This window comes from Neomonachus schauinslandi, chromosome 1, assembly GCF_002201575.2.
Source record: "Neomonachus schauinslandi chromosome 1, ASM220157v2, whole genome shotgun sequence".
Lineage (NCBI taxonomy): Eukaryota > Metazoa > Chordata > Mammalia > Carnivora > Phocidae > Neomonachus > Neomonachus schauinslandi.
In genome coordinates, this window is record NC_058403.1 from 47,337,583 (window position 1) to 47,364,522 (window position 26,940).

Genomic DNA, 26,940 nt, shown 5'->3' on the forward strand with positions numbered 1-26,940 from the left:
CATCTCTACCATCATCTGGTTTAGTCATCCAACATGAAGAAATGAAAATGAAATTCCAGCAATTAGAAATGAACAAAAGATTGGAGCTGAAGACATAAGTGCTTGCTTTTTGCCCATTGACCAGATAAACAGAACTATCTGCATTACCTATGCAGCATGGGGTTTTTATTATTTTTACCTAAAGATGTTTCTTTTTGGTAATGACAAACGTGCTTTTAAAAAAAAAACAAAAAAACAAAAACCTGGTTTTTCTCAATACACCTTTAAAGGTTTCTAAATTGTTTCATATCTGGTCAAGTTGAGATTTTTAAGAACCTCATTTCTAATTTGTAATAAAAGTTTACAACTTGATTTTTTCAAAAAAAATCAACAAATGGCAAGCACCCGTTAATAAAGGTCTTAAATAATTAAAAAAAAAAAATACAGTCTTCTAACCTAAACAATCCTACTCAATAATTCTGAAAGTAAAGAAACACCTTTCTTCAGAACAGATCTAATTTCTGGTTAATATTTCAAAAACTACATTTTGAGTCCCCCTGCACCCTAAAAACCTCTTACACGTCAACATCTTTATCTCCCCATATTTTATAACTAACTTTTAAGATTGTAAATCTGTTCTCTTTAATGAGAGTGCAATGCAATGACTAATTAGCTAAAGAAGTTTTACACTTGTATTTTTTTTACGAGTCCTGATTACTCTTATTTACTTTTTCACAAAATGCTCCATAGAGTTTTCAAAAGACACAAAAAACATTTTTGTATTTAGATAAGCCTTTTAAAATATAAAGTAAGACCACAAAGCAGTGTGACAGGTTTTCTTCTGTCACTTGTAAACTCTAGAGAAGGCAATCCTCAGAACCCTAGAGTGCTGTGGAAACATCTTCATTTAGAATCAGGATAAACTGCATCCAACCAGGAGTCCAGGAACCTGGGTTCTAGCTGCCATCCCACACGGTGTGATCCTGAACAAGTCTCTCAATTTCTGGAGAGCAGAAGCCCTGTCACAGGATGAAAGGGGCTGACTGAGGTTGTCTTAAAGATCTCTTCCAGCTCTGTTATTTTGTAATGTGATGAAATCGGACTAACATGTTCCAAACTGTTTGGATGTCAGAAACTACATTGAACGTACAGTACTTTTAAAATTCCTACTTCTTTTTTGAGTCCTGTTCTTAAATTTTTTTTTTCATGTTCTTCAGTGCACTGAAATATATTTTCCTACTTAACAGCCTCTTCATGAATAGCAATTAAAAAGCTTCTCAAGGATGTACTTCTCATAACTTGCTTTTATTTTTTTTCAACTTGCTGCTTTAATTTCTCCAAGATCTCTTCTGCAGTTGTGGACACTAATAGCTTCACCACTTTTTCATGAGATTTACCAGCCTTATCCAAAACCACGTCACTCTTCCTGAGCTCCAAGACCTTGGAAAGGTACCGACAGAGCTCGGCATTAGCCTCTCCTTCCGACAGGGGGTTGGCTGCTATGGCCATGCTCACAGCTTCCGCTGTCACGTCTGTTACAGCGTTTTGTTTGGACCCGGGTTTGGCATGGATGGCTATGGTGACACAGCCTTTAGGATCAACCGTCACAGGACCTAAGGGAGGAAGTGGTCTCTCTGGTTCCTAGCTCTGGTTCTTACCCTTATTCTTCGCACCAGCTTTCTTGGGCATCTCGGCGCCTACAGGGAGCCGGGCAGAGGCTCCGGCCCCGCGTCCCGACATGAGCTGCCTCAGCCTGCGGCTCAGCCTATACTTGTATTTTTGAAGACAGGAGGAAAAGACTGACCAGATCAGACAGGGCACACGGCACACATTCATGCTGGTACAATGAAAGCTTGAATTGTTCTTCCAAGTCCACATGTTTGCCAGGCAAAACACAAAAACAAAAAAATAAAAATAAAAACTGCCAGGGAGGCAGGGAGATTTCAGCATGAACCCCTAGATATTTCGTACATAAGCACAAAAAACATCTTCACAGAGTATATAAACCATAGTCAAATTCTCTCCCTGGGGAGAAAAACATCCTTAAATTTGGGTGTGGTCTCTAATGACCTAGGAATGTGATCCCTACTCACCTCTGAAAGCTTCACAACAAATGCCTTGTGCTGCTGCATTTACATCCTACGATCACTTTTTTTTGCAAAATTATTTGACCTTTTAGTGTGTTTATCCTACTTAAACTAGATAGTTTGAACTAGATCTTAAGGGCTAGGAATGTTCCTTTGTATCTTTACTCATAGTAACTGGTACCAATTAGCCCTCAAATAGCAACTGAATAAGAGTTGTTTAAAGGGCGCCTGGGTGGCTCAGTCAGTTAAATGTCTGCCTTGGGCTCAGGTCATGATCCTGGAGTCCTGGGATCGAGTCCCGCATGGGGCACCCTGCTCAGAGGGTAGTCTGCTTGTCCCTCAGACTCTACCCCATCTTGTGCTCTCTCTCTCACTCTCTCTCAAATAAATAAAATCTTTTTAAAAATTAAAAAAAATAAAATAAAATATTCTCCCTCACACTAAAGCAAGAGCTCACATGCATGTGATTCCAGGTACACAATCCTTAGGTGAAAGAAATCTCCCCAAACTCTATTTTGTCAGAAGACCTGCCCTGTTAAGATACTCGGTTATAGGAGGAAAGGAGGGCAAGCAGCTGGAAGTGGTAGAAAAGGCAGCTTACTGGCTTTGGGAACATCAGAAGAAAGTACCCTTGGTTTCTACATTCTCCAACATTCTTCATGGCCATGAGGGGCTCCAAAGGGCATCAGAAATAGCAAACACCACCAAGGGAGGAGAATAGGTTGATTTGTGACCAAATGGGCATCCCTTTGGGGGAAACCCAGAAATATTAGAGGGGAGGGTCTCTCTGTAAGGGTATGGAAAGTCCTACATGGGCAGTTGAAGGCAAAAACAGGAACTTTGGCTTGCTGGTGTCCTTGTGACCCCATTTGTAGCCTTAGGCTGCTGAAATATGGTCATACTGAGCTGTTACCATATGAGAATGCCAGAGATGTGCCAACTGTGCTTTCTCCTGATGCTCCCAAGCCCTAAATCTATTTTTATTATGCATCCCAGCTGTCCCAAACCCCTTCCCCAATAGCACAAACCATATATGGGTAAAGGATGGGCTTGCAGAGTCAAGATTCAAACCTTACATTGTATAACATATTCAAAACCCATGCATTTCCCCCTACACCATGCTACCATAGGTCAGACATACAAATAATTGAAACATCAAGTACTACTTACTACTGTTAAGAAAAAAGTATCCAAAACAGAAATTTGGCAAAAGGAAGGCTGTATATCCTTTCAATGTCATAGTTGAACATGATCTCACAGACCCACCCAAGGATTATTTATTTCACTGGGAGAATGTACCTTTCTTTGACTTGCTATTTAATATTAATTCTACGAAGTTATGTAAAAACTTGTAGATTTTTTTCCAGCAGAGATGCAAGTGATTTCTGTTCAGTGGAAAAAATAACCCTAAATAACATGACTTTATTGTCCTTTAGGGTATTGACCATTTCATCTCTAACTTAGCCAATTTATTTAGTTTGCCATCATCAACAAACTATAGAATTCTCTGTTCTTTAAAAGCCCTGTGAACTAATTTATTATCCTGCCTGCTCCTTCATTAATGAGTTAAATAAATCTTCGACAAGGACTCACCATATACTTATGTAAGTGTCATGTTAAGTTTTTGAAAATTATGTTTTGACACCACAACATGTTGCAAAGTTTTGACAAAAGAAGTGATTTCATGGGGCGCCTGGGTGGCTCCATCATTAAGCGTCTGCCTTCAGTTGGGTCATGATCTCAGGGTCCTGGGATCGAGCCCCGCATCGGGCTCCCTGCTGCGCGGGAAGCCTGCTTCTCCCTCTCCCACTCCCCCTGCTTGTGTTCCCTCTCTCGCTGTGTCTCTCTCTGTCAAATAAATAAATAATATCCCGGGCGCCTGGGTGGCTCAGTTGGTTAAGCGACTGCCTTCGGCTCAGGTCATGATCCTGGAGTCCTGGGATCGAGTCCCACATCGGGCTCCCTGCTCAGCAGGGAGTCTGCTTCTCCCTCTCCCGCTCCCCCCTCTTGTGCTCTCTCTCTCTCTCATTCTCTCTCTCAAATAAATAAATAAATCTTTAAAAATAAATAAATAAATAAATAATATCTTAAAAAAAAGAAAAGTGATTTCATGCAGTAGGGACCAAGACAAAGGAGAGGTTTAACAGATGAAATGCCACTGAGGTGAGCCTCAAGGAACAGACAGGGTTTCACCAGTGGCAGTGGGAAGGAAAGCCATGGCAGACACAACTTCAAATACTTACACATTTACATGTAAAGCTGACAAAGAGGTTCTAACTTGGATCGCTTAAAAATACTTATTTTAGACCTATTTTATGTGATCTTCTTAATACAGTACTACGAAATAGGATCCATCAATGCATGCAAAGAAAATACATAATAACCAAATAGAACTTATTCCAGAAAGTGATGGGAGATCCAACAACTAAAAATCTATTGACATAATAAAGTATATCAAGAAATTACAGGAGAAACACCATGTGATATCAATAAATTTGGAAAAAGATACTCAGAGTCAGACCATTTCTAATACAGACAGTAAGCAAAATGGAAACTACCTAAAACTAATAAAAGCTATTTATTAGACTTCAACAGCAGACAACATTGTAAACAATAAAAAACTGAAATCATTTTCCTTAATACCAAGAATCAGACAGGGATGATCACTATTATTCACTGTCCTGCAGATGCTCACAAATGCCATACACATTTTAGAAAAATTAAATACCATGTAAAAATCATTGGAAAACAAGGTTAATCCCTTTGTTGATAAGACTGTACTTTAAAAAAAGAGAGAGAATTTATGTGACTTTCTCAGGTGGCTATGTACAAGATAATTTTTTTTTAATCAACAAATTTTCCCTGTTTCACAATAGTCACTGAGAAATGGAAAAGAGAATATCTATTCTTAAGGACAACAACAAGAAAAAACACCTAGGAGTAAGTTTAACAAGAATTTTCTATGAACATCTATATGACAAAAATTTCATATCTTATTTAAAGACACAAAATAGGATATGAAGAAATGGAAAGATGCATATTATGTTCCTGGATTGGAAAAAACAATATTATAGAAAAACAAATTTCTCCAAAATTAATATATAAATCTATTCAATATCAATTAAAAACCTACCATAGATAAATTATATATTAAAGTTTTTATAGAATCTTAATTTTCCTAGGTCCTATCTTGTGTTTTGAAATTTTCACAGCCTCGTTGATAGCCTTTTTTTTTTCCACAAAATTTCCACCAAGGTGAGGGGTATGCTATAGTCTCAAGTTTTCAGCTATCTCTTCTATGTGGTTCATTTCCAACAGAATATTATGCACTAAAATAGGCTGAAGAAGGATAATTTCTCTAATTTGATGGATAGAGGAAGGTGGGTGACAGAAAGAGATAATGTGGGAGGAGAATGGTTTCCACTTGGTGCTAGAGCTCACTTATTTCCTCTAAAGTATCTGAAGGCAATTTTACTCTTTACCACCCTCCCCACTACATGGTAAATGTACACTCCCATTGACATAATGTAGACCTCATTTCTTGTGAACAGATAACCAGCCTAAAAGAGCATCTGCCTATCCCTGACCCGGGAGCTTCTTTACATCATACAGTTTCCCCCGCTCAATTGACAGTGAAGAACATCTTGCTCAAATGCCTCTTTCTAATTCTTATTTTTCTTTCCTTTGTCCATCTACTGGTTTGCAGCCTGACAAGGGTGTGGCAGCACCTCAGTTCATGCAGCCTCAGTAAAATCAGCCAAGGAGAATGGATATTTGTAGGTCAAGCTGCCTCCAGAGGTGCTTAGAAGGTGCTTAGAAGCTCTGTGAGGTCTGACACTGACTTCTTCGTACCCAACTCTGACGCATTTTGCCCACAATTCCCAGAGACTCAGGACCTCCTGGAAGTTTCCAGATGAGCTCAGTGACAACATGCACTTTTTTTGCTTAGCTAAAATACTATTGTGTTATCTCTATTTCCTTTTGCAAACACATTTTTCAAAACAAAATGGATAGAAAATATTAATATCTTATTTGAAGTCTTCACCATGTTAAAACTTCAATTTAAAGTTTTGTAGAAAGGCAGCTACAATTGATTTATCATCATAAATTTCAACTTCATAAATCACAAATAACACACTCCCCCTAGACATAATTTTCTTTAAATAGCAGGGGTTTGTTTGTTGTTTTTTAATAAAAGAGTTTTAGTAGCCTGAAGAATCTCTGTTGAAAGTTAGCCTTTGGAAAATCAGCCATCCATACAGAGTAGTTAGAAAAAAGACAGCTTAGTTTGCCTAATCAACAACTTTAAACCTTCATCCTCAATCTCATAACACTTTCAAACTCATTAAAAGAGGAATTGCTTCTGTTTGTCATCTATGAACAGCACCAGCTGATGCCACAAAAGATAGCAATCTAAGCAAAGCATCCTTTTTGGGAATAAAACCACAGCTGCTGTCCAGCAACAACACTATTTATTATATTCAATTACTAAAGCAAAACAAAATATAAAGTGTTTAAAGTGAGTCAACTAATAAACAACCATTACTTACCACTTAAGTACCATCAGGAAATATTTTACATCATAAATATCAGCTGATAAAAAAGACATTTTTATTCTCAACACAAAACTGTTTCTCAATCAATAGATACTCAATTCATCCTTCAAATCCCACTCCTCTTTCAGCAATTATCATTATGAGTGCCTACTATGTGCCCACCTCTAAATTTCCTGAAGGATCCATATGATAGTTTTTTATATTCCAAAATGCACCTTTCACATCAACAGCTCTACGTAAAATGCAACTCCTTGTTCTGTGAAGTAGTAGTTATATCCTTAAGTTAATGGTCACATCTTAAATCCAATCCCCTGAAGGGAATTCATTTTAAGCAAGTATGAATTAGCTCCTGAACACAGATTTCCTACTGCAATAACTGTCTCTTAAAGTCTTTTATTAAAACCAACCCCAAAGCTTAAGGCAAGGAAAAACTCAGAAAATCTCTTTACAGTTCCAAAATCAACTTTGAAGTCCCAATGACTGAAATGGAATTTGAATAGTTAATTATATTCTATTAAACATGCCAATAGCATTATCAAAATATATATATTTGCAAGCACAGGAAAGCAGGTTGCTTACCTGCTTCCTGACTTCGACTTGCTCTGCGAGAAAGGTTATTTTAAAGGTTAGGACATTTAGAGATGACTCAGACAGTGCTGGGAACAAGTGGGTTCAGAATGGTTTCCTGCTTCTACTTGAAGCATCGTGGAAAACCATTAAATCTGTAGGAAATGACTAGGGTAAGATGAGTGTGGCTGACATATGACTATCACTCACCTCACCCCACAGTAGCATGTCAAGCCAGTTCCACTTCTGAGCTGCTTCACCAAATCCTTGAAACGTTTTGAGAGCTTAATTTATCTGTTTGAAGACAAACCTGACCCAGGCCAAGTTCTAAATCCCTTGAAGGCACAGGTTTTCAAACACCCTGTAGTGTAATAAGAATCATCTGGAGTGCCTCATTCTTGCTCTTCTGTATCAGTATCTGTGGGGCTGGGGCCTGGGAACGTGCTTGTTTATATGCTGCCCAGGTGTTTCTTTTTCTTTTTTTTTTTTTTAAGATTTTATTTATTTATTTGACAGAGAGATAGAACAAGTAGGCAGAGAGGCAGGCAGAGGGAGAGGGAGAAGCAGGCTCCCCGCCGAGCAGGGAGCCCGATGTGGGGCTCGATGTGGGGCTTGATCCCAGGACTCTGGGATCATGACCAGAGCCGAAGGCAGCCGCTTAACCAACTGAGCCACCCAGGCGCCCCTGCTGCCCAGGTGTTTCTGAAGGAGTTGATGCTGTTTTAAAAACACTGGTTTGGGACCAAAAAAACAAAAAAACTACTCCCTAATGGACAAGTATCAGAAATGACTGCTTTACAGTGAAATAGGTCAGATTGGTGTTTAAAGCCTCCTAGGAGAAAAAGCTACCAGAAGTAGATGATTGATGACAGGTAGATAGATAATAGATAGATAGATGACAGATAGATAGATGATAGATAAAAGAATTGAAGTCTGGCTGAAGCTGACAGCTAGATCACATCCCATTTAAATCTAGACCAAGTTATGCCAATGTTTCTTCAAAAGTGATACCATCCACTCTGCTCAGTTAAATTAGGGATAGGAAGACAGAGAGGAAGAGATGTCACTGGCATAAGATTGATCCTATGGTATGGAGCTTTTGGTACAGAAAGAGCCTGAACTAAGAGCAAGATTATGAGAAGAATAAAGTAACCTATGTTCCCCAGAAGCAGGGAGCTAAAGTATTTAAAAGCAAAAACACAGAGTCCCAAATGAGTGGGGCAAAGGCAGAGCTATGCATAATGCCAGTTGCGTCTTTCATTCCTCAGACCTCAGGTGAGTCCTTCTTTTATTAGGAGAAAGTCCCATGCAGCAGGAGGCCATACCATCACACCCCTTCTGTCAACCAAGGTGACACGCTCTCACTCTGTATCCTACCTTCACCCTTCTCACCTGTCTTCCCTTTGATTAGCTCCCTTTTGGAAAGACCTGGTGTAAGCCTGTGCCTTTTTGCTGGATGGTAATGAACTGGAAATGTATTGAAATAGACACAGGCATTAATTTCACTCTTGGGAATTCAATCTGAACTCCACACTGGCCTCTAGGAAGAATCTTAGGGAAGAAGGAAAGACCATCCTCACCCTTTCAATGGTCTGTCCAGGAATTCCCTTGAAGCCACACCAATACTGAGCCAGTCATTTTGGGATCTGGCCTGTGCTCCTTCTTCAGTGGAGTTCCAATCCAAAGTGTTTTTTGGGGGGGGGGTTGTTTACTTGTTTCTTTGTTTGGTGCACTTACTGTTAATACCAAACAATTAGCCCATACTATAGAGCTTTATTCACTAACTTTCATATGTGTGTCTGTTTTCTCTATCTACACTGAAAATTTCCTCTTGAACAAAGACTGTCATTTCTCCTTTTATAGTCATCTCACACTGACAATCAATAAATTAACTTTGCATTAACCACTATATCTTGAGAATTTCATAGGCACAATTTCAGCTCCTTACAACCCCACAATCCAAAACTGGTCACAGTGGAGAAATATAGATATCAACTTTTAAAAAAAACATTCTCTTGAAACAAGAAGAGAAAGTTTTTTAAAGGGTGTTTTTACTTATTGGTAACTGCACATACTTCCTGAGAAGGATTTCCTCTGATATGTCTTAGAATAACATACCATCAAACTAACAAGGAAGACGGATGATACAGATGTAGAAAGTGGTTCCAAACACTGTGCACACAAGGGGACTTGACTATGGGAAAAAGTGAGTGAGAGGTGTGGTCGGCAGTGTAGCCCTACTGTACAACCCAGAATATAATCAACATCATTCAACGACTGCTTGAGGATATGTGGCCACACATCTCCAAAAGCCACCACTCCCTACAACAACAACCAACAACAAACCAAACAAACAAACAAAACAAGAAGATTCTCTTTTTCTACCTGTGAGTCCTGCTCTGGCTCAGGTTCATCTTAGGAAAGAAGCAGAGAATCTGGCTCCAGGCCAGTGGTCCAGGAAACAGGTCACACTTTTGCCTCTCTTCTCAGTTTCCAACCTCCTTTCAAGTCCCCACTGGTAATTCTTTGGCCCACATATTGGGGATTGGACCGTACTGAGAATATCATTGTTTACTCCCTGCAAAAGCATTGTTATCTATGTGAACTAGTTCCTTGAATCTAGTATGTATCAGGCCCCAGTATATTTCCAGCTGCTGGTATTTCCACTCCATAGAAAAAATAGACAGTTGAAGCCAGGTCTCTGTCCATCTGTCTGTCTGTCTGTCTCCCTCTCCGCCCCCCCCCAAACTAAAATGCTTACACTAGCTTTTCCAATAGTACATTTTATTAAGCAATAAAAACAAACTCTTAAATTGGTGAGAGATCACAAGAAATCCTAGGGTCTAATAGCTAAGTTACTCAGATGGGGGATATAGATCCCATACCCTGTGGCACCTCTTCGATCTCCCTGGCATCTTGAAAATACCATTGGTTTTAATGTACTGAGTTGCTTTCCTAAGTGTTAATAATGATACATATGGACTCAAATTGCAAGTTGAGAAATGAAATCTTTGGAGATTGAAAAATAAAGAATGATCTCAGATGTATCACTCAGCAAATATTTACTAAATTCCTGCTGTGTGTTAGGCCTTGTGATAGGAGCTTGGGGTACAACAGAAAACCAATCAGACATGATGGGTTGCTCAGGTAGTAAATGTTTTATCCAGAGAACTCTAAACACAGGATACAATCTTCCACTCCTTGCTAAAGTCCGTGTGGACTTTAGCAAGGTAACCCTTCAGATTCTTGCTAGCCCTGTGATTCTGAAGTGCCCACATACTCCCATGCCTAGATCCACCACGGCACTGGTTTAAAGAAACTCCTCTGATACTATAATGCATCAATGACTGAGGCCTCTTTACAAGTTCCAAGAGTGACATCTTCAGTTTCAAATCAGTGTCATCCTCCAGTGGGACATTTACTACCAGGAGTTTCATTTGGTCAGACTGCAATTTTCCTAATGACTTGCCTCACTGTTAAGAATAATTATCTGGTTAGCATGTTACTATCTTTAGAGGAAAAATACAATATAAATGCCAAACTTCTGGTGTGGTTATTTTCTCAACGCCTATATTCTAACTCTTTGAATTGCCATTCTTAGACTCTTTTGATTTGCAGGAGCCTGCAGTCTTGCCATTGGTATTTAATCTGTCTACAGAGCTGGGGGGAGGGCATATTTTGCCATAAGGCGGATCTGAATGCTCTAAGCTTCAGAATTCCTTGAGTTTCATGATCTCATGAGGGGCAGACTGGAATTACATGCAGTTAAAGTGTTCTCTTGTGACATCTAATTTTCCTTCAGGATGGGTAGCACAGGCCCAGCATGATACCAGTGGGATTCTGGGGTCCAGGCCTTTATCTTGCCAATGGGTACACAAAGTGACAAAGCACAAGGTAGTTCAAATCCCACCCAAGGAGACAGATCAAAACCAGTAAAGCATCACAAAAAAGATAATACCATATGATTCCACTTATATGAAATACCTAGAGGTGCAAATTCATAAAGACAGAAAGTAGATAGGTGATTGCCAGGGGCTAGGGGGAAAAGGGGAATGGGGAGTTATTGTTTAATGGGTACCAAGTTTCAGTTCTGCAAGATTTAAAGAGTTCTATAGAACTCTTTAAGTTGTGTTGGTTGCACAACAATGTTAAAAGACTTATTATCACTGTTGAGCAGTACACTTAAAAATGGTTAAGATGGTAACTTCATGTCATATTTTTTTGCCGCAGTTTAAAAACAAAACAGAACAGGAAAGTTAAGTATGTGATAGATCAAAAATGTTTTAGTGAGGACAAAATGGAAAGCAAAGCCTTCAACAGTCAGGTTTAGGGCAGAGGATGGCTCAGAGAAAGGCTGCAGTGAAGGAACAGAGCCCATGACTGTTTTTGAAATCAAGGTTTTATACTCAAAATATCCTTTTGTTGGAAGCTAACTGTGCAATACTGTCTGGCTGTCCCAGTTTGGAGGCACCAGTCACAGTGGTCATATAACACCTCCCAGACCGCATTAGAGAGCAGAGGCAGAGACCTCAGAGGTGCATGGTCCTGAACCTGTAGATTCAGCTTCAGAACAGAGCAAAACTTTTTAAGTTGTACTTAACATATTGTTTGTTTGGACCTTACCAAACTGGCCAGAAGCCTCAGAAAGAAAAGCATTCTTTCCTTGGTTAATGGCCTTTGGGAAGCAGAAAGAGGAGAAGGAAAGGACTAAAATGGCATGGCAAAAGAGAATCAAAGAAAAAGATTGAGTGTTACGCTGTATCATAAAAAGTTTACTGCTTGTTGAGAGAGTCTTTGTAATGTTCACGATTTTGCCACTCAAAAATAATCTGGTCACTCCAAATTTAGAACAGGCAAGCTTTTCAAGCTGCAACCCATTATAACATTCTCTTCAAAGTGCCAGACTCAAATTGCCAACTGCCTAATGGCTATTGCCACATAGATATGCCCTCTAAACTTCAAGCTCAACATTTGCAAAACTGAAAAACAGACCAGACAGCCTTTTCCTCCTGAGTTCCCTTCCCAGTAATCCACCAGCGTCCTCACAGTCACCCAGGCTTGAACTGGTGGAGTCAAAGAAATTCTCCCTAACCCAAACTAGTTTGGTTGCCAAAGCCCTTCAACTAGGCTTCAGTGATACTTGCCACACCCATCTCCTCTCCCAGGACTCTGCCACTGCCCTAATCCAGCTTTTAACACTAAATCATTTGCTTGATGTGTTGCTCACGCTTCCTAACTGGTCCCAGCTTAACATTCTTGTTTTTAACTCCAACTCTTCAAAAAATTTTTTTAATTTTAATTACAGTGTATTTGACATATGGTATTGTATTAGTTTCAGGTATACAATATAGCAATTCAACAATTCCATATATTTCTCAGTGCTCATCAAAATAAGTGTGCTCTTACTCCCGTTCACTTATTTCACCCATCCTGCCACCCACCTCCCCTCTGGTAACCCTCCATTTGTTCTCTGTAGTTAAGATTCTGTTTTTTGGTTTGTTTCTGTTGGTTTGTTTTGTTTCTTAAATTCCACATATAAGTGAAATCATATAGTATTTATCTTTCTCTCTGACTGGCTTATTTTGCTTAGCATTATACTCTCTAGATCCAACCATGTTGTTGTAAATGGCAATACTTCATTCTTTTTTATGGCTGAGTAATATTCCATAATATATAATACACACACACATACACACACACACACCCCACATCTTCTTTATCCATTCATCTCTCAATGAATACTCTGGCCATATCTTGGCCATTGTAAATAATGCTTCAATAAACATAGGGGTGCATATATCTTTTTGAATTAGTGTTTTTGTTTTCTTTGGGTAAATACCCAGTAGTGGAATTACTAGATATATGGTAATTATATTTTTAATTTTTTTATTTTTTATGCTATCAATGCTTGTATTAAGAAAAAAAGTTCAAATAAACAACTTAACATTACACCACAAGGAACTAGAAAAAGAAACTTACCTGAAATTTAGTATAGGAAGGAAATAACAAAGGAAAATCAGAAATAAATAAAATAGACACCAAAATAAACAATAACATTGAAAGTAATGACTAGTTTTTCCAAAAAAATAAACAAAATTGGCAATGCTTTAACTACATTAACTAAGAAAAAAAAAAGAGAGAAGACTCAAAAACCAAAACGAGAAATGGAAAACAATACAACAGATACCGGAAATACATAGTGTGATAACAGATTACTATATGTAATTATATAATAACAAGTCAGATAACTTAGAAAAAATAAGATAGTTCCTAAAAATGCACAAGTTACCAAGATTCAATCATGGATCTTGAATCCAAGAAATAGAAAATCTTCTTAGACCAAAAACAAGAATAAAAGTTGAATTAGGAATCAAAAATCTCCCAGAACAGAAAAGCCATGGGTCCTTTTCCTAAAGACCTTACAGTGAGTTATAAAGAATATATATTATAGTCTTTGTGTTATTCTTCCCTATAATCTCCCCAGCAAGATTATAAATTTCTTGATAGTAGAAATTGTATTTCATTAATGTCTTTTTTAGCTACAGAACTTTTTAAAAATTTTTTTAATTTACAAACAAAATCTATGTTTATTTTTTTAATTTTTTTATTATGTTCAGTTAGCCAACACATAGTTAATCTCTTTAACCACCATTGTTTGACCTCGTAATAGTGGTTTGAATTTGGTAGGGTGCTCAATAAAATTCACCTGATTGAATTATAAAAATAAGTGAATAAATGAATGGAATAATTCATCTTGTCATGCCAATTTATTATACATTCTAGCCTTTAAAAGCAACAAAACTTCAAATATTTTCACTTGTTTCATTCTCAACCTGAAACTCGATTACTCACAAATTTTTAAAATTCAGTGGATTTTCCAAGTTATATTTGAAATCAAGCCACATATGCATCCCAAAAATATTGTATACCTTCGTAAAAGATTCTTTTTATTTTTTTAACACCACTGCTAGTAAGCTTATTTGCCAGCTATAGAATATTATATGCATCAATGTGGCATGGACATTTCCAAGAATAATGCAGAAAAAATTACTCTCCTCCCTAGTGTTGAATTATATTTTAATTTAGGTTCTGCGGAGATGCTGAATTTGCATGAATTAGCCAGAATCTACTGCCAATACATTCCCAATTTTTTTAGGTGGATAATCATATAGCTTTGAGGAGAGACAGTACTAGAGAAAATTCTGCAAGATCCATTAGAGAATCCTCAATCAATTGTCAACATGTCCTTAACTAATATTTAAAAGGTAACAGGAGGAAAGATGCAGGAGCATCTTTGGTGGGTATGATACATTATTGTTCAGAAATAGTCTCAAATTCTCCCTAACCCAAATTTGGCTATGTGACTCGTGCAGGCTAAGAGAACAATATGGCATGTGAAATGACCAAAAGCTTGAAAAGCACATGCACAACTGGACTTACTCCCTCGCACTTTTACCATCTCTGTGAGAAAAGCATTCATAGATGACTTGGATGATCCCAGGAGGAAGAGGCACACGGAAAGATCTCCTCCAGCCGGACAGCCTCAAGTGGGCCCAACCTGGAAAATATACAAACATATAAGCTAAATAAATGCTATTTCTGTATGTCACTTACATTTTGTGGTTGTTTGCAATGAAGCAATAACATACTGAGCTAATAACACCCTCCCCCATATCCCTCCAATCTGGCAAAACCTTAATCCTCATTTTTAGACTCAGTCACACACCCAATATCTTATGCTGGACACCTTTGATTTGTCCTCCAGATCTACTCTCTATACTTCTCCACCCTGCTTTCTACCCTGGGACACTGACCTGGATAAATTCCCTCAACAGGCTCCCTTCTCTCAGACTTCCAGATGGGATCTAGTCTGACTTAACACCTCTGAAATTGGGCATGATCAATGAAAACAACTTTGAGTGCATACTGTTACTAGGCCCTGAAAATACAGAAGTCCCTATCTTCATCATCTAGTGGGAGAGAGAGACAAATCAAATTAAAATTTAATGTGGCAAGAATATTTATAAGGAAATGCATAGAATGCTAATGAAGCCACAGAAGAAGGAGTATTTAACACAGGACATTTCCCCAAAAGTAGGAGCTGTCCCAGTAATGATGAGACAGAATATAATAACGTAAGGGAATAGCAGAATCAACTAACAGGTAATTGCAGGGCTACATATTTCTAGTTGTGTATCTTTGACCAGGAGAGTTCAGCTTTTATTGTTTTACATTTCATAAAACAATTCTTTTGAATAAGAATTCAAGGGCTTTGAAATTTGAAAGCCTCTAAGTCAGGAAGTAAGTGAAAACAAGTTGGAAAACGGAACCTGCTAAAACTTATGAACAAGAGATAATAAAATCAGATATACAACAGAATGGAACAGGGAATAGTAAATACTTGTGTTGCTTGGAACCAATAGCATTACCTGAACTAGCTGCAGGAACTGAAAAGTAGCTTTCAGCAACTTATACCCCATCAGGCAGAGGCAAAGGCAAAGGCAGAGAGAGGTTCTGATGTGGTTCTTTTTTTTTTTTTAATTGAGGATACACGTGGTTTGATAAAACATCTGCTCTAACTATATCTAACAAGGTGTACTACAAAAATGCTTTCTTTGCATGAAGTGCTGAATTTGAAAGAATATACTGTGCCTATAAGCATAACTAATGCACAATTAAAAAAAAAAAACTATTCAAAAGACTAATTAGGAGTTTATTGCTCCTGTCATTTGGAAATGACTGGGGAGGGAGTATATTGAAGCAGTGGAGGGTTTGAGGAAAGGTTGTAAAAATACCTCTGACCCAGGAAGAATCAGTACTCAGCAGGGAGATAAAAAGGACTCAGTAATTATCAGCTATCACTAACTGAGCACCTGTTCTTTTGGGCTTGATGCTATACACTGATTCTTATTCACAATCAGAGCTAACATTTATTGATTCCCAGTAATTATGCTATGTATTTTAATTACAATGATTAATAAAAATAATATAAAATTAACAATTTTTCTAATAAAAATAAACAAAAATTATTATTAATTTTAAAAGATAATCATTATTGAGAACCTGCTATGTGCCAGGTATTGTGCTAAGGATTTTATATACTTATTTCATCCTTGCAATAACCACATGGGGTAATCATGCATCCATTCAACAAATATTTTACTTTTTCTCCATATACATCTATATTGTGTGAATTGTTTAAAAAAAACTGTAAATTTTGTAGATGAAAAAGAAAGAGATACATATGAGTGTTCTCTATATTCCGGTTCCTGTGCTGAAATTGGAGACACAGCCATGAACAGATAAAGAAGTAAATACATAATATATGTGATGGCAATAAATCACAAAGTGTGAAAAAATGAAAGAAAGGAGGGGCGCCTGGGTAGCTCAGTCATTAAGCGTCTGCCTTCCGCTCAGGTCATGATCCCAGGGTCCTGGGATCGAGCCCCGCATCAGGCTCCCTGCTCCGCGAGAAGCCTGCTTCTCCCTCTCACACTCCCCTTGCTTGTGTTCCCTCTCTCTCTGTGTCTCTCTCTGTCAAATAAATTTTTAAAAAAATCTTAAAAAAAAATTATAAAGAAAAAAAATGAAAGAAAGGAAAGATATAGTGAGGGAGGGTGCTGGAGAAGCTCTTTCATACAAGGTAGTAGGAAAGACCACTCTGAAAAGGAGAAATTTTAGCAGAGACCTGAAAGAGGTAAAGATGGAATTATTCCAAAGAGACATCACAGGGATAGATACCATTATTAGACCCATCTTACAAATTAGAAATGGAGACCAAGACCATGGCACAAGAAGTAACGTTTACCAACCATTCCATTTGCTTCCCTACATTTCCTTGTCTCTCTTCGGTTAAGCAGCATAATGACAAGATTAACTGGGAAAAGGCCCCAATACAATATATATATAATTTGAGTCATTTGTGTTATTTACAGAATTATATGTCCTTTATTACATAATCAATTATGGTTTTGAAACCACTCAAACAATATAAAACTATGCTTGGAAAAAGTGAAAGTCCCTCTTAATCCTATAGTTTCCTAGAAGGTTACCATAATTAATAAGTGTATGTCCTTCCAAACATTTTGTTATACTAGCATATTATATAGAAATAAGGAGAGCAACTTCACAATATCTATTAAAACTAAGTGTGAATACCATTTGACTAGCCAATACCGCTAGTCTGGATGCCAAAATGTAAATGAAAATGACATATGTCACTTTCAGGGGAAAGCAATAAAAAGCCTACACATAGTTCTCGAGTTTGTCTCTCGCCCAGCCACTGCAAGTGTAGAGCCTCCGTGTCCAGATGCAGATGGCAGAGACTTCAGCTTCCACATCCAGATGCAGACGGCAGAGACGTCATCAACCTGACTGACTGAGTGGAAAAGAGCCCTCCCCTCCTCCATCCCTGGTTTGCATTATGAATGAGAAATAAAATCCGTTATGTCAAGTCTCTGAGTTTTGGAGAGTGCTGGTTATTGCAGCATAGCTCAGTCAATCCTGACTAATCCAGAGAAGGTAAGGAAATTGCCCAAGTTTTCCCAACTACTAAGTAGAAGATTTAGACTCAAACTTCAGTTTGAATGCAGAGTCCCCACTCTGTTATACTGCTCTCCGTAAAATGTCATATTCGATCTTAATAAACTATCTAGGAAGATATATATTACTAACCTCATTTTACAGAGTAGGAAACTGAGTTTTGTTTTTTTTTTTTAAGATTTTTTATTTATTTATTTGACAGAGAGAGACACAGCGAGAGAGGGAACACAAGCAGGGGGAGTAGGAGAGGGAGAAGCAGGCTTCCCCGCAGTGCAGGGAGCCCGATGTGGGGCTCGATCCCAGGACCCTGGGATCACGACCTGAGCCGAAGGCAGACGCTTAACGACTGAGCCACCCAGGCACCCCAGGAAACTGAGATTTAGAGATAACGTCACTTGTTGAAGATTGTACAGCTGAGAAGTAGCAGAGTTAAGGTGCAAACTGCCTAAACCCACAGCTCATACCCTCCTTTCTTCCACCCTGGAAATGAATGCTTATCCTATTTATAACTCATCCTATCTAATAACTCACAGCTGATGTTAGTATACTTATTTATTTTAATCATCAAGATAGTCAAGAATTTTAAAATCTTTTGGACTCTTTCCCCATTTACCTAATGTGAGGGAGTATTTCAGAAAAAGACTTTGGCAATATTATCAATACCACCAAGAATCAATGTTGGGTAGTATACCTGCATTTCAATTTATATGTGATTAATTTATACAATTTTGGAATAAAGTAGTGAAAACATTATCTCATTTAAAATCTACCTACACACCACTTTCAAAATTATCCGTGTTAAACCAACTGCTCAAATATCCTCCATCTCCCACGACAATGCAGTTGAGGAGCACTGTGAGCTGGCTACGGGGGCCATCATGCAACAACACTCCCAACGTGATCCAAGGCCATTTCCCAGCCAGTTTCCACCAACCCAATCTCCACCCAATGCAGAAGCAGTAAAGGCAACTGGCTATAGATTCAAAAAGGCAAGAATAGGAAAAGGCAAGAGGATCACATTTCTTAGGAAAAGCACAGTCAGTAAAAGCATTTTCATCAGAATCAAAAGAGTACTAAGCTCAGAACATGGGAGAGTAGGACAGAAAATGCCCTCTGCAAGCATGCCTACACGGGAAGAGATACAGATGATGGAGACAGTTTGCTCACAGGTCACGACAATAAACTATGACTTTACCTCAAAGCAATAATCTATTATTTTCTCTCAATGTTCATTGGGTTGCTAGACTCAAAATTTGGCATGCAGCAGAATCACCTGAAGAGTTTGTTAAAACACAAATTTCTGGGCCCCATCCCTAAAAATTCTGATTCAGCAGGTCTCTGGGATGTCAAGAATTCCTATGTCTAACAAATTCCCAAGTGTATTTGGAGGGACCATACTTTGAGAACCACATCTTAGGGACTCCAGGGAGGACTGAGTAGATGGAAGAGAAACACTTGCAAAGGAAATCACAGAAAAAAATAGTTTTTTTCCTGAGCAGAAGAAACACTTCAGAGTAAAAGAGTACCCTGATAATTAGCAGATATATTGAAAGAAAATATAACTAAAATATGTTCTGGTGAGATTTCTGAAATCAAAAGTGAAGAGATAAATCTAACAAATGGAAAGACAAAATAAACGTATTACTGATAGGAAAAATAAACCAAGAGCAGTTATCTATAAACTTAATGCTAGGCAAAAATGGTATAATCTCCAAAATACTCATTCAAGGATTGTGACCCCAGAATTCAAAACAGAACCAAATTCTTGTTTAAATATGAGGGCAGGCACCCCTGGGTGGTGCAGTCAGTTGAGTAACCAACTTTTGGTTTTGGCTTAGGTCATGATCTCAGGGCCATGAGAGTGAGCGCCGAGTAGGGCTCTGCACTCTGCGTGGAGTCTACTTGAGACTCTCTCTCCCTCTCTTTCTCTCTACCCCACCCCTTGCTCTCTCTCTTTCTCTCTCTCTCTCTAAAATAAGTAAATGAATCTTAAGTAAATAAATAAATAAATGTGAGAGCAAAGGAGAAACACTTTCAAAGGTGCAAAAAAATTTACTACTCACTCATTCTTACTGAAAAATATTACTTAAGGGTGTTTACCAGAAAAATGACTTAAAATTACCAAAACGTTTAAGAAAGGCAAAATGGAATATAGGAAATAGCAGACTGCAATGAGACCAGTGGGGGGAAAATATTTAATTCTATGTAATTGTTGATGTATGGTTATAGTTCTAATAAAATTAAGAAAGGATTTCCAGAAAATATTTTTTAAAAATTCAAACTGAAATTCCAAATGATTTCAACAAAACCTTTAGTGAGTAGTGAGGGGTAAAGGGATGGAGGGGCTTCTTGTAGCTAAAGGTTAGCTGCATTCTACAAATTAGACGCGCTTACTCTGGACTTTGAATCAAGAGCTAGTGACACAAGGAAATAAGATCTACCAGGAACTTTTCCTGGGGGAGTGGCAGTTGAAGTAGATCAACTTTCTGGGGTCGGAGAAATAGTAGTGCTGGTTTTAATATCCAGTCAGCGCCTTTGGTGCTACTAATGCAGATTCCATGTTAGAACTTGGCTCTCATGATGGTGGAGCAATATTCTCACGGGGCCTCTTTCTGGGACATTATATTTGGGCATTGTTCTTGGCTGCTTAGCCTCCAAGCCTGGTTCTTCAATCCTCATTGCAATTCTGGAAGATGCTGAATTTCTTTGTAAATTGGAACGTTAAATTAGAAGTAGAGACTGAAAAGCACCTGAACACAATTGTCAAAACGTTCCTAAGTGAGGAACCAAACCAAATGCAGAAATTTCCAAGCAAGCGGCTGAGAAATGATTCCTCTGCTTAAATTAACCAGAGTTAATTTCTACCCTTTGCAGTTGATATGGGACCTTAACCCCTGGCCAAAGTTGATTCGTCAAAGGATGGAAACCTCATTCCAGCTTGATTGTATGATTATGCAGTTTTGTGTAACAAAACCTAAGGGCCGGAAACAATAATTTATCTCTCAATGTTTAGTGGGTTGCTGGACTCAGCTGGGAAATATCACTTGGCATCTCTCATGCATTCACAATTACATATCAGCTGGGCCTGTACTCATCTTATAAAGGGCATTACAATAAGCAGGAAAATGGCCCTCCAGGGATGTTAATATTGTAACATCTGGAACCTGTGACTTTGTTACCTTACATGGCAAAAGGGACTTTGCAAATATGGTTAAAACTATCAACATACGGGACACCTGGGTGGCTCAGTTGGCTAAGTGTCTGACTCTTGATCTCAGCTCAACTTTGATCTCAGGGTCATGAGTTCAAGCCCCATGTTGGGCTCTAAACTGAGCGTAGAGCCTATTTAAAAAAAAAAAGAGCATGGACCTTCACATAAGGAAATTATCCTGTATTATCCAGGTGTGCTTAATGCAATCATATGAGTACTTCAAAATGGAGAAACTTGCCCAGCTCCAGAGAGCCAGGAAGATGGCAGTGTGAGAAGGACTTAGTCTGTCATTGCTAGCCTAAAGATGAAGGAAGGGGTCATGAACTCGGAAAAGGCAAGAAATGGCTTCTCTTCTACGGCCTCCAGACAGGAATGCAGCCCTACTGACATTGATTTTAGCCTCTTGAAACCCATGTTTGACTTATGACCAACAGAACAGCAAGCTAATAAATTGGCATTGTTTAAGCCACAAAATCTGTGGCAATTTGTTACAACAGCAGTAAGAAACTATTACAGGCACAAATACCAGGAGGCATGGCTCAGTGGGAGATCATCTTTAGATACCAGGTACCATACCTGATCTATAAGAGTCCTCTCTTAGGAATTTAGAATTAGAAATCAAAGATCATTCACTCTGTTAGATGAAAGACATTAAACCCAGAAACTGCTGATAGTAGCCCATTTTCTAACATGTACTCTATAAAATCAGAATACATCATTTATAATTTTAAAAATAAATTAATGATAGCAGCACTAATTGAAAAGTGAAAATCCTCAGACACTTAATATTTTGTATATCTTGTGTTGAACAAAGGGGCTTTACTGATTTACTTAAACCATTAGTCTATTTCCTTCAATAATGACATCATTTAAGCCTAGAAAAGTCATTTTGCCTTAATAAATTCCTTGGGTAAGAAAGAAATGTATACATATGACTTGGTAGATATGAAATAATATTCAAATATAGCTGGAACTAGAATGTATGAAGCTAAGTATCTTGAGAGGAGAGTTTAAGAAACTAAGAATTTAAGCATGTGAGTTATCTACCTCACTGGAAGGCACTAATCTGTGCCAACAAACTGGAGATAACTAGTAGAACTCTAGTTCTAGTTATCTAGTTATCTAGTCTATAACCAGATAATAGACTAGTTACCTCTATTAAAGTTAAATCTAGTTAAATCTCTATTTAAACCAGAAGTTAAATATTTAGAAGTATCTTATACACATCTTTATATGACTATACATCAAGTTTGGTTATAGGACAATGAGGTGAAAATTAGCTGAATTCTCAATAATATTCATTTGCTTCGCCTTCTTCAATGGTTCTGCTATTCCTACAAGCAAAACATTGAAATCTAAATTTAAAGAGTACAGGGTTGTCCTGTTTCAACTACCACTTATTCTTCCTACTCACCAGCACTTCCTTTCCCAGCAAATCTGTAATGAGATGCTTGGCCAAGTTTGTGTTAAATGGAAAGCTGCATTTTTAACATGTTTAGAACAAATATAATGTTTAACATAAAGATAGAAAAGAACTGACCTAGAATCTTCCTTTAATACCAGAAAAATTTTGGTGAATGAAGGAAAACCCTTGCTTTTAACTATGCATATCTCTGTCCTTCTTGTTTAGACAGGGGACAGATGCAAAAGCACTGAGAAAATGTCAGAAAGTTCCTCCAATAAAATAGACCCAAACTATTTTTATGGGCAAGATTAAATTAGTGAAACTTCTGGGTGATCCAAGGAGATAAAGGAGTTCAAACATTATAAGTTCACCCACAGTACTATTTATTATACTTATTACACAATTGAACTTGTTGGTTTTTTTAATCTTCATAAGAAAAACAAATACATCCCAAGAATTCTTCCATCTATATCACACTCTACTAATTTTATTATTCTAATAACAAATGTTTTACAGATTGCTTTTCTACTTTACTCCTTTAAAAATATTCTATTGAGAGGGGCTCCTGGGTGACTCAGTCGGTTAAGCGTCTGCCTTAGGCTCAGGTCATGATCCCAGGTTCCTGGGATCGAGCCCCACATCAGGCTCCCTGCAGGGAGCCTGCTTCTCCCTCTCCCTCTGCCTGCCACTCCCCCTGCTTGTGCTCTCCCTCTCTCTCTCTGTGTCAAATAAATAAATAAAATCTTAAAAAAAAATTAAAAAATACTCTATAGAGAGCTGAAAAACATATAATCAGATTATTTCAAGAAATAATCTGAAATAATTGATCATAATCCCTATGATCAATCACCGCAAAGAAAAGGGCAGATGGGGGGAGGGCAAAATAAGTTGGTCCCTGTTGGTTTCTGTTTCAATCAGTTGCATCAGAGAATTTCATTCATCAGAACTGGAAGTCTCAGAGGCAAAAAACATGGACGACTCTCCTTCCTTCACCCTCTCAGTCCCCAGCACAGCCAGTTGCACACATTCAGTTGACCTCCACCCAGGCCTTCTTTTCCATTCTCATTGTACTCTGAATTTCAAGTCCTTGTTATCTCTCCCCACTGAACTATCTTAAAAGCCTCACAAATTTACCTTCCAATAGAGCCATCTTTCACACAGAGTTAGACTCCTAAAATCCAGCCTTGAGGGTTGGGTTAGTCAGATTTCTAAAACCCTTCCTCGCTCAGCCCCTGCAATGGTGTCTGTTACCAAAAGAATAAAATCCGAACTGTACATACTAGTAAGGACCCATATAATTTAGACTGAAGGTTTCCTGTCTTAATCCCCTATGTCATTCTTTTGTTCTTCCTTCTCCTTCTCATCTCTAGCCTCACCCCTACCACCACCTGAACCTGCCCTGCAGTTTCCACCTTTGCTTATCCTGTTTCCTCTACATAAAATACCTTTCTTCTTCATCTCAATGCTTCCAAATTCTGCCCCCTCCCTGAAAAGCTTTGGTCCCCTGCTCCCAAGTCAGAAATAATCTCTCCTTTATCTGTGTACTGTGTTACTTCATTTTTATGTTTACTATATCCCCCATCACAGGCTGCCCTGTATATATGGTTATTTGTGCCCATGAGGACAGGGATTATGCTTCACCCTTCATAACACAGAGCTTTGCTTATATTGAACCTTGGTCAATAACCTCTTGCTGAATTGAATTCAGAAGGTCCAAGCTAGAGAAAAAAGGGGGTCAAGAGTAGGGGGAGTGATATTCTATTTAAATGAAAGGTTATCATTCTTAATTAAACAAATTCTAAATTCATTTACACCACAAAGAGTTTACCCAAGGACTATTGCTTGGACAAAAGAAAAGTGAATCTCTATGAAAAAAAGGGTTAATGACAAAACCAAATCCATTCTTTTCACAATTTTTCTTTCAAAATCTTTGTTCTACCCTCCTGGGACTTTTCCAAGTAAGAGCTGGAGGACTGGCTGGAACTGAGTCATGGACTCCACATGTTTTATCTTTCTCACACTGTCCAGGGCAGTGGGAACCAGAACTATCCACACACATGCCATTAGCCACAGAGGTCCTACCTGTGACACACCTGCCATGAGCGGATAGTCTGCATGAGGATAGGAGGGGCTGAGGTCACCATATGACCATGGTGACAGTTTTTACCACCTCCGCTCCAAGAATATCATGCCGGAAACTGACTCTATTTATTGGCATCTCCCTGCCAATGTCTGCGGTGAATCCACAGTATGCCAGCCAACAATACACACAGCCGCCGGGGGTAACAAACACCGTGTGTTTTGCCCATAAGTGAATGGCTATGTAACATAGTGGTGAAGGGAACACATTCTGGATTTAAACCCTGACGATACCCCTCACTAGCTAGCTGTATAATCTTGGGAAAATTACTAAGCCTATCTGGGCCTCAGTTTCTTCACCTCTTCAAAGGGGGTAATATAGTAACTACCTTTTTTTTCTCCCCACTGTTGGAAATATCTTAAGCTTATTATTTAATTTATATATGGAAAATATGAAAATTACTAGCCAGAGTTAGCACGCTCAATAAATATTAGTTTTCCCTATTACCATTATTTTTTTTAATGTCTAAAGACCTATTTTATTAAGAATATATTATAACTTGGTCCATATATTTTAAAAGTGGTATTACAATGCCCTATATATTTTTTTTTAATTTTTTATTAACATAATGTATTATTTGTTTCAGGGGTACAGGTCTGTGATTCATCAATCTTACACAATTCCCAGTGCTCACCATAGCACATACCCTCCCCAGTGTCCATCACCCAGCCACCCCATCCCTCCCACCCCCCTCCACTCCAGCAAACCTCAGGTTATTTCCTGAGATTAAGAGTCTCTGATAGTTTGTCTCCCTCTCTGGTTTCATCTTGTTTCATTTTTCCCTCCCCCTTATTACCATTATTATTATTTTAATTAATGAAAAGATGTAGAAAAGACAGCATAGCTGAAATCAACAATATAAAGAAGAAAATAGATATTATAATTCTTACTTGCACTGGGAACAGCTGCACACATAATCCTGAAATCCCAAACAAAAGTAATAAAATCCAGACCTGTAGTCATCGGATTTATCTGGCAAAAGTTCCAAATATCTTTATCAATAAATGCTAATATATGACTTTTCATCTAACACCCCAACAAGAGCACTTTAACATTTAATTTATCTAGTATTTTCATCCTCTTCTCCATCAAGTCCTGGGTGGGCTAATTAATACAATATCAACTGTCTTGCTGGCATTTTCTCCTCCTTCCACCAACAGTCCCTTCAGGGAGACTGAAGAGGTGAGAAGGGGAATGGAGGCTTGACAACACCGGTGGTAAATATACACAAAAGATGGACACCCAAACCCAGGCAAAACACCAGATGAACTGCCCTCTGACCACCACTTTCTGAACAGTCGTGCGTGGGTTTTGGTGCACAACAAAATGAAGATGTATTTGAAAGTATATGTTTGCAGCCGCTCAGCGTCAGAAGTGGTGATTTGAATTTCGTAGAGCTGAATTTCTACAGCTCTTGAGACTATATCTCTATCCCCAAATGGTAAAATAATCAGCAGACTCCATAAAATAGTATTACAAGAAGTCATTTGATTTCTAGAAAAAAAAAAATCTTGGCTTTCATAGTGGTATTTGGAAGGCTGTTTTAGAAAAATTTTATTAGCCTGAAAAAGACAGTAAATGAGCATCCCAGCTGTTATTCCATGAAATAAAGCAATGTGATTGTCTTTCTTGGGTTTTTTTCCTGTGTCATTATATATATTCAATGATCAAGTGCCAACTAGTCATTCCAAAAATTCAATTTTTAAACTATATTAACTTTAAAATGCTGTACTTGAGGGGAAAGTGGCAGTGTTTCTAAAGGGACAAGATGTACTAATATATCTTATTGACTGTCTTTACATGTTTGACTCCCAGACCTATTATTTTTCCACTTCTGGAGTTCATATCAGAAATGTGTCTACCTTCTTAAGAAAACCATTTTTGAAAGTACAATCAAGAAGATGCCTAATGGTTCTCTAAGTGTCTCACACTCATGTCTTGGCCTCTGCAGAGAAATGAACAGTAAAGTAGATTTGTTGGCATACAATTTGACATGGTGGTAATATTCACATGCTAAGGGTTAGAGATGAACAACCTTGAGTCAAGAGAACACTTGAGAGCACATAGCCCATATCTGATTCATTGTCAGGCCTTTATGCCTTCCACCCCAGCAAGCCACAAGAATATGAAGAGTCAAGGAAGTTGCGCTCAATAATTTCATTATTACCCAAACAAGTATTAATTATATTTTATCCTCATAAATATAAAATCAGATGATACCAGACGTGTTAAGGTGTGTGCTAGGACATAGATTTCCTCCATGCTACTCATACTTGGGACTGCCTCATACTCTGTACACTGAACCCCACTGTGTTAGAAGAAACTAAATTTCTGGGGTCCTTGAACATGGTAAAAATTAGGCAGTTTAAAAACAGTACAAACTGAAAGCTCATTAATTTCTGTTAATGTCTAACAATATGAAATGAGCAATTTATTTAAATTTGTCTGAGTGC

The 26,940-nt window shown here is 38.1% G+C and overlaps 1 protein-coding gene and 1 pseudogene across 1 annotated transcript in view; both read right to left on the reverse strand.

The window, feature by feature from the left end:
* Window positions 1-1,148: 1,148 nt before the first annotated feature.
* On the reverse strand, window positions 1,149-1,857 carry LOC110582694 (annotated as a pseudogene).
* Window positions 1,858-14,665: 12,808 nt separating this feature from the next.
* The window catches only part of IMPG2 (interphotoreceptor matrix proteoglycan 2), a 164,628-nt gene continuing 152,353 nt past the window's right edge, over window positions 14,666-26,940 (reverse strand). The window contains exon 19 of the mRNA XM_044919217.1: window positions 14,666-14,747. Coding sequence (XP_044775152.1) covers window positions 14,666-14,747 — 82 coding nt within the window. The remainder of the gene's footprint in view (window positions 14,748-26,940) is intronic.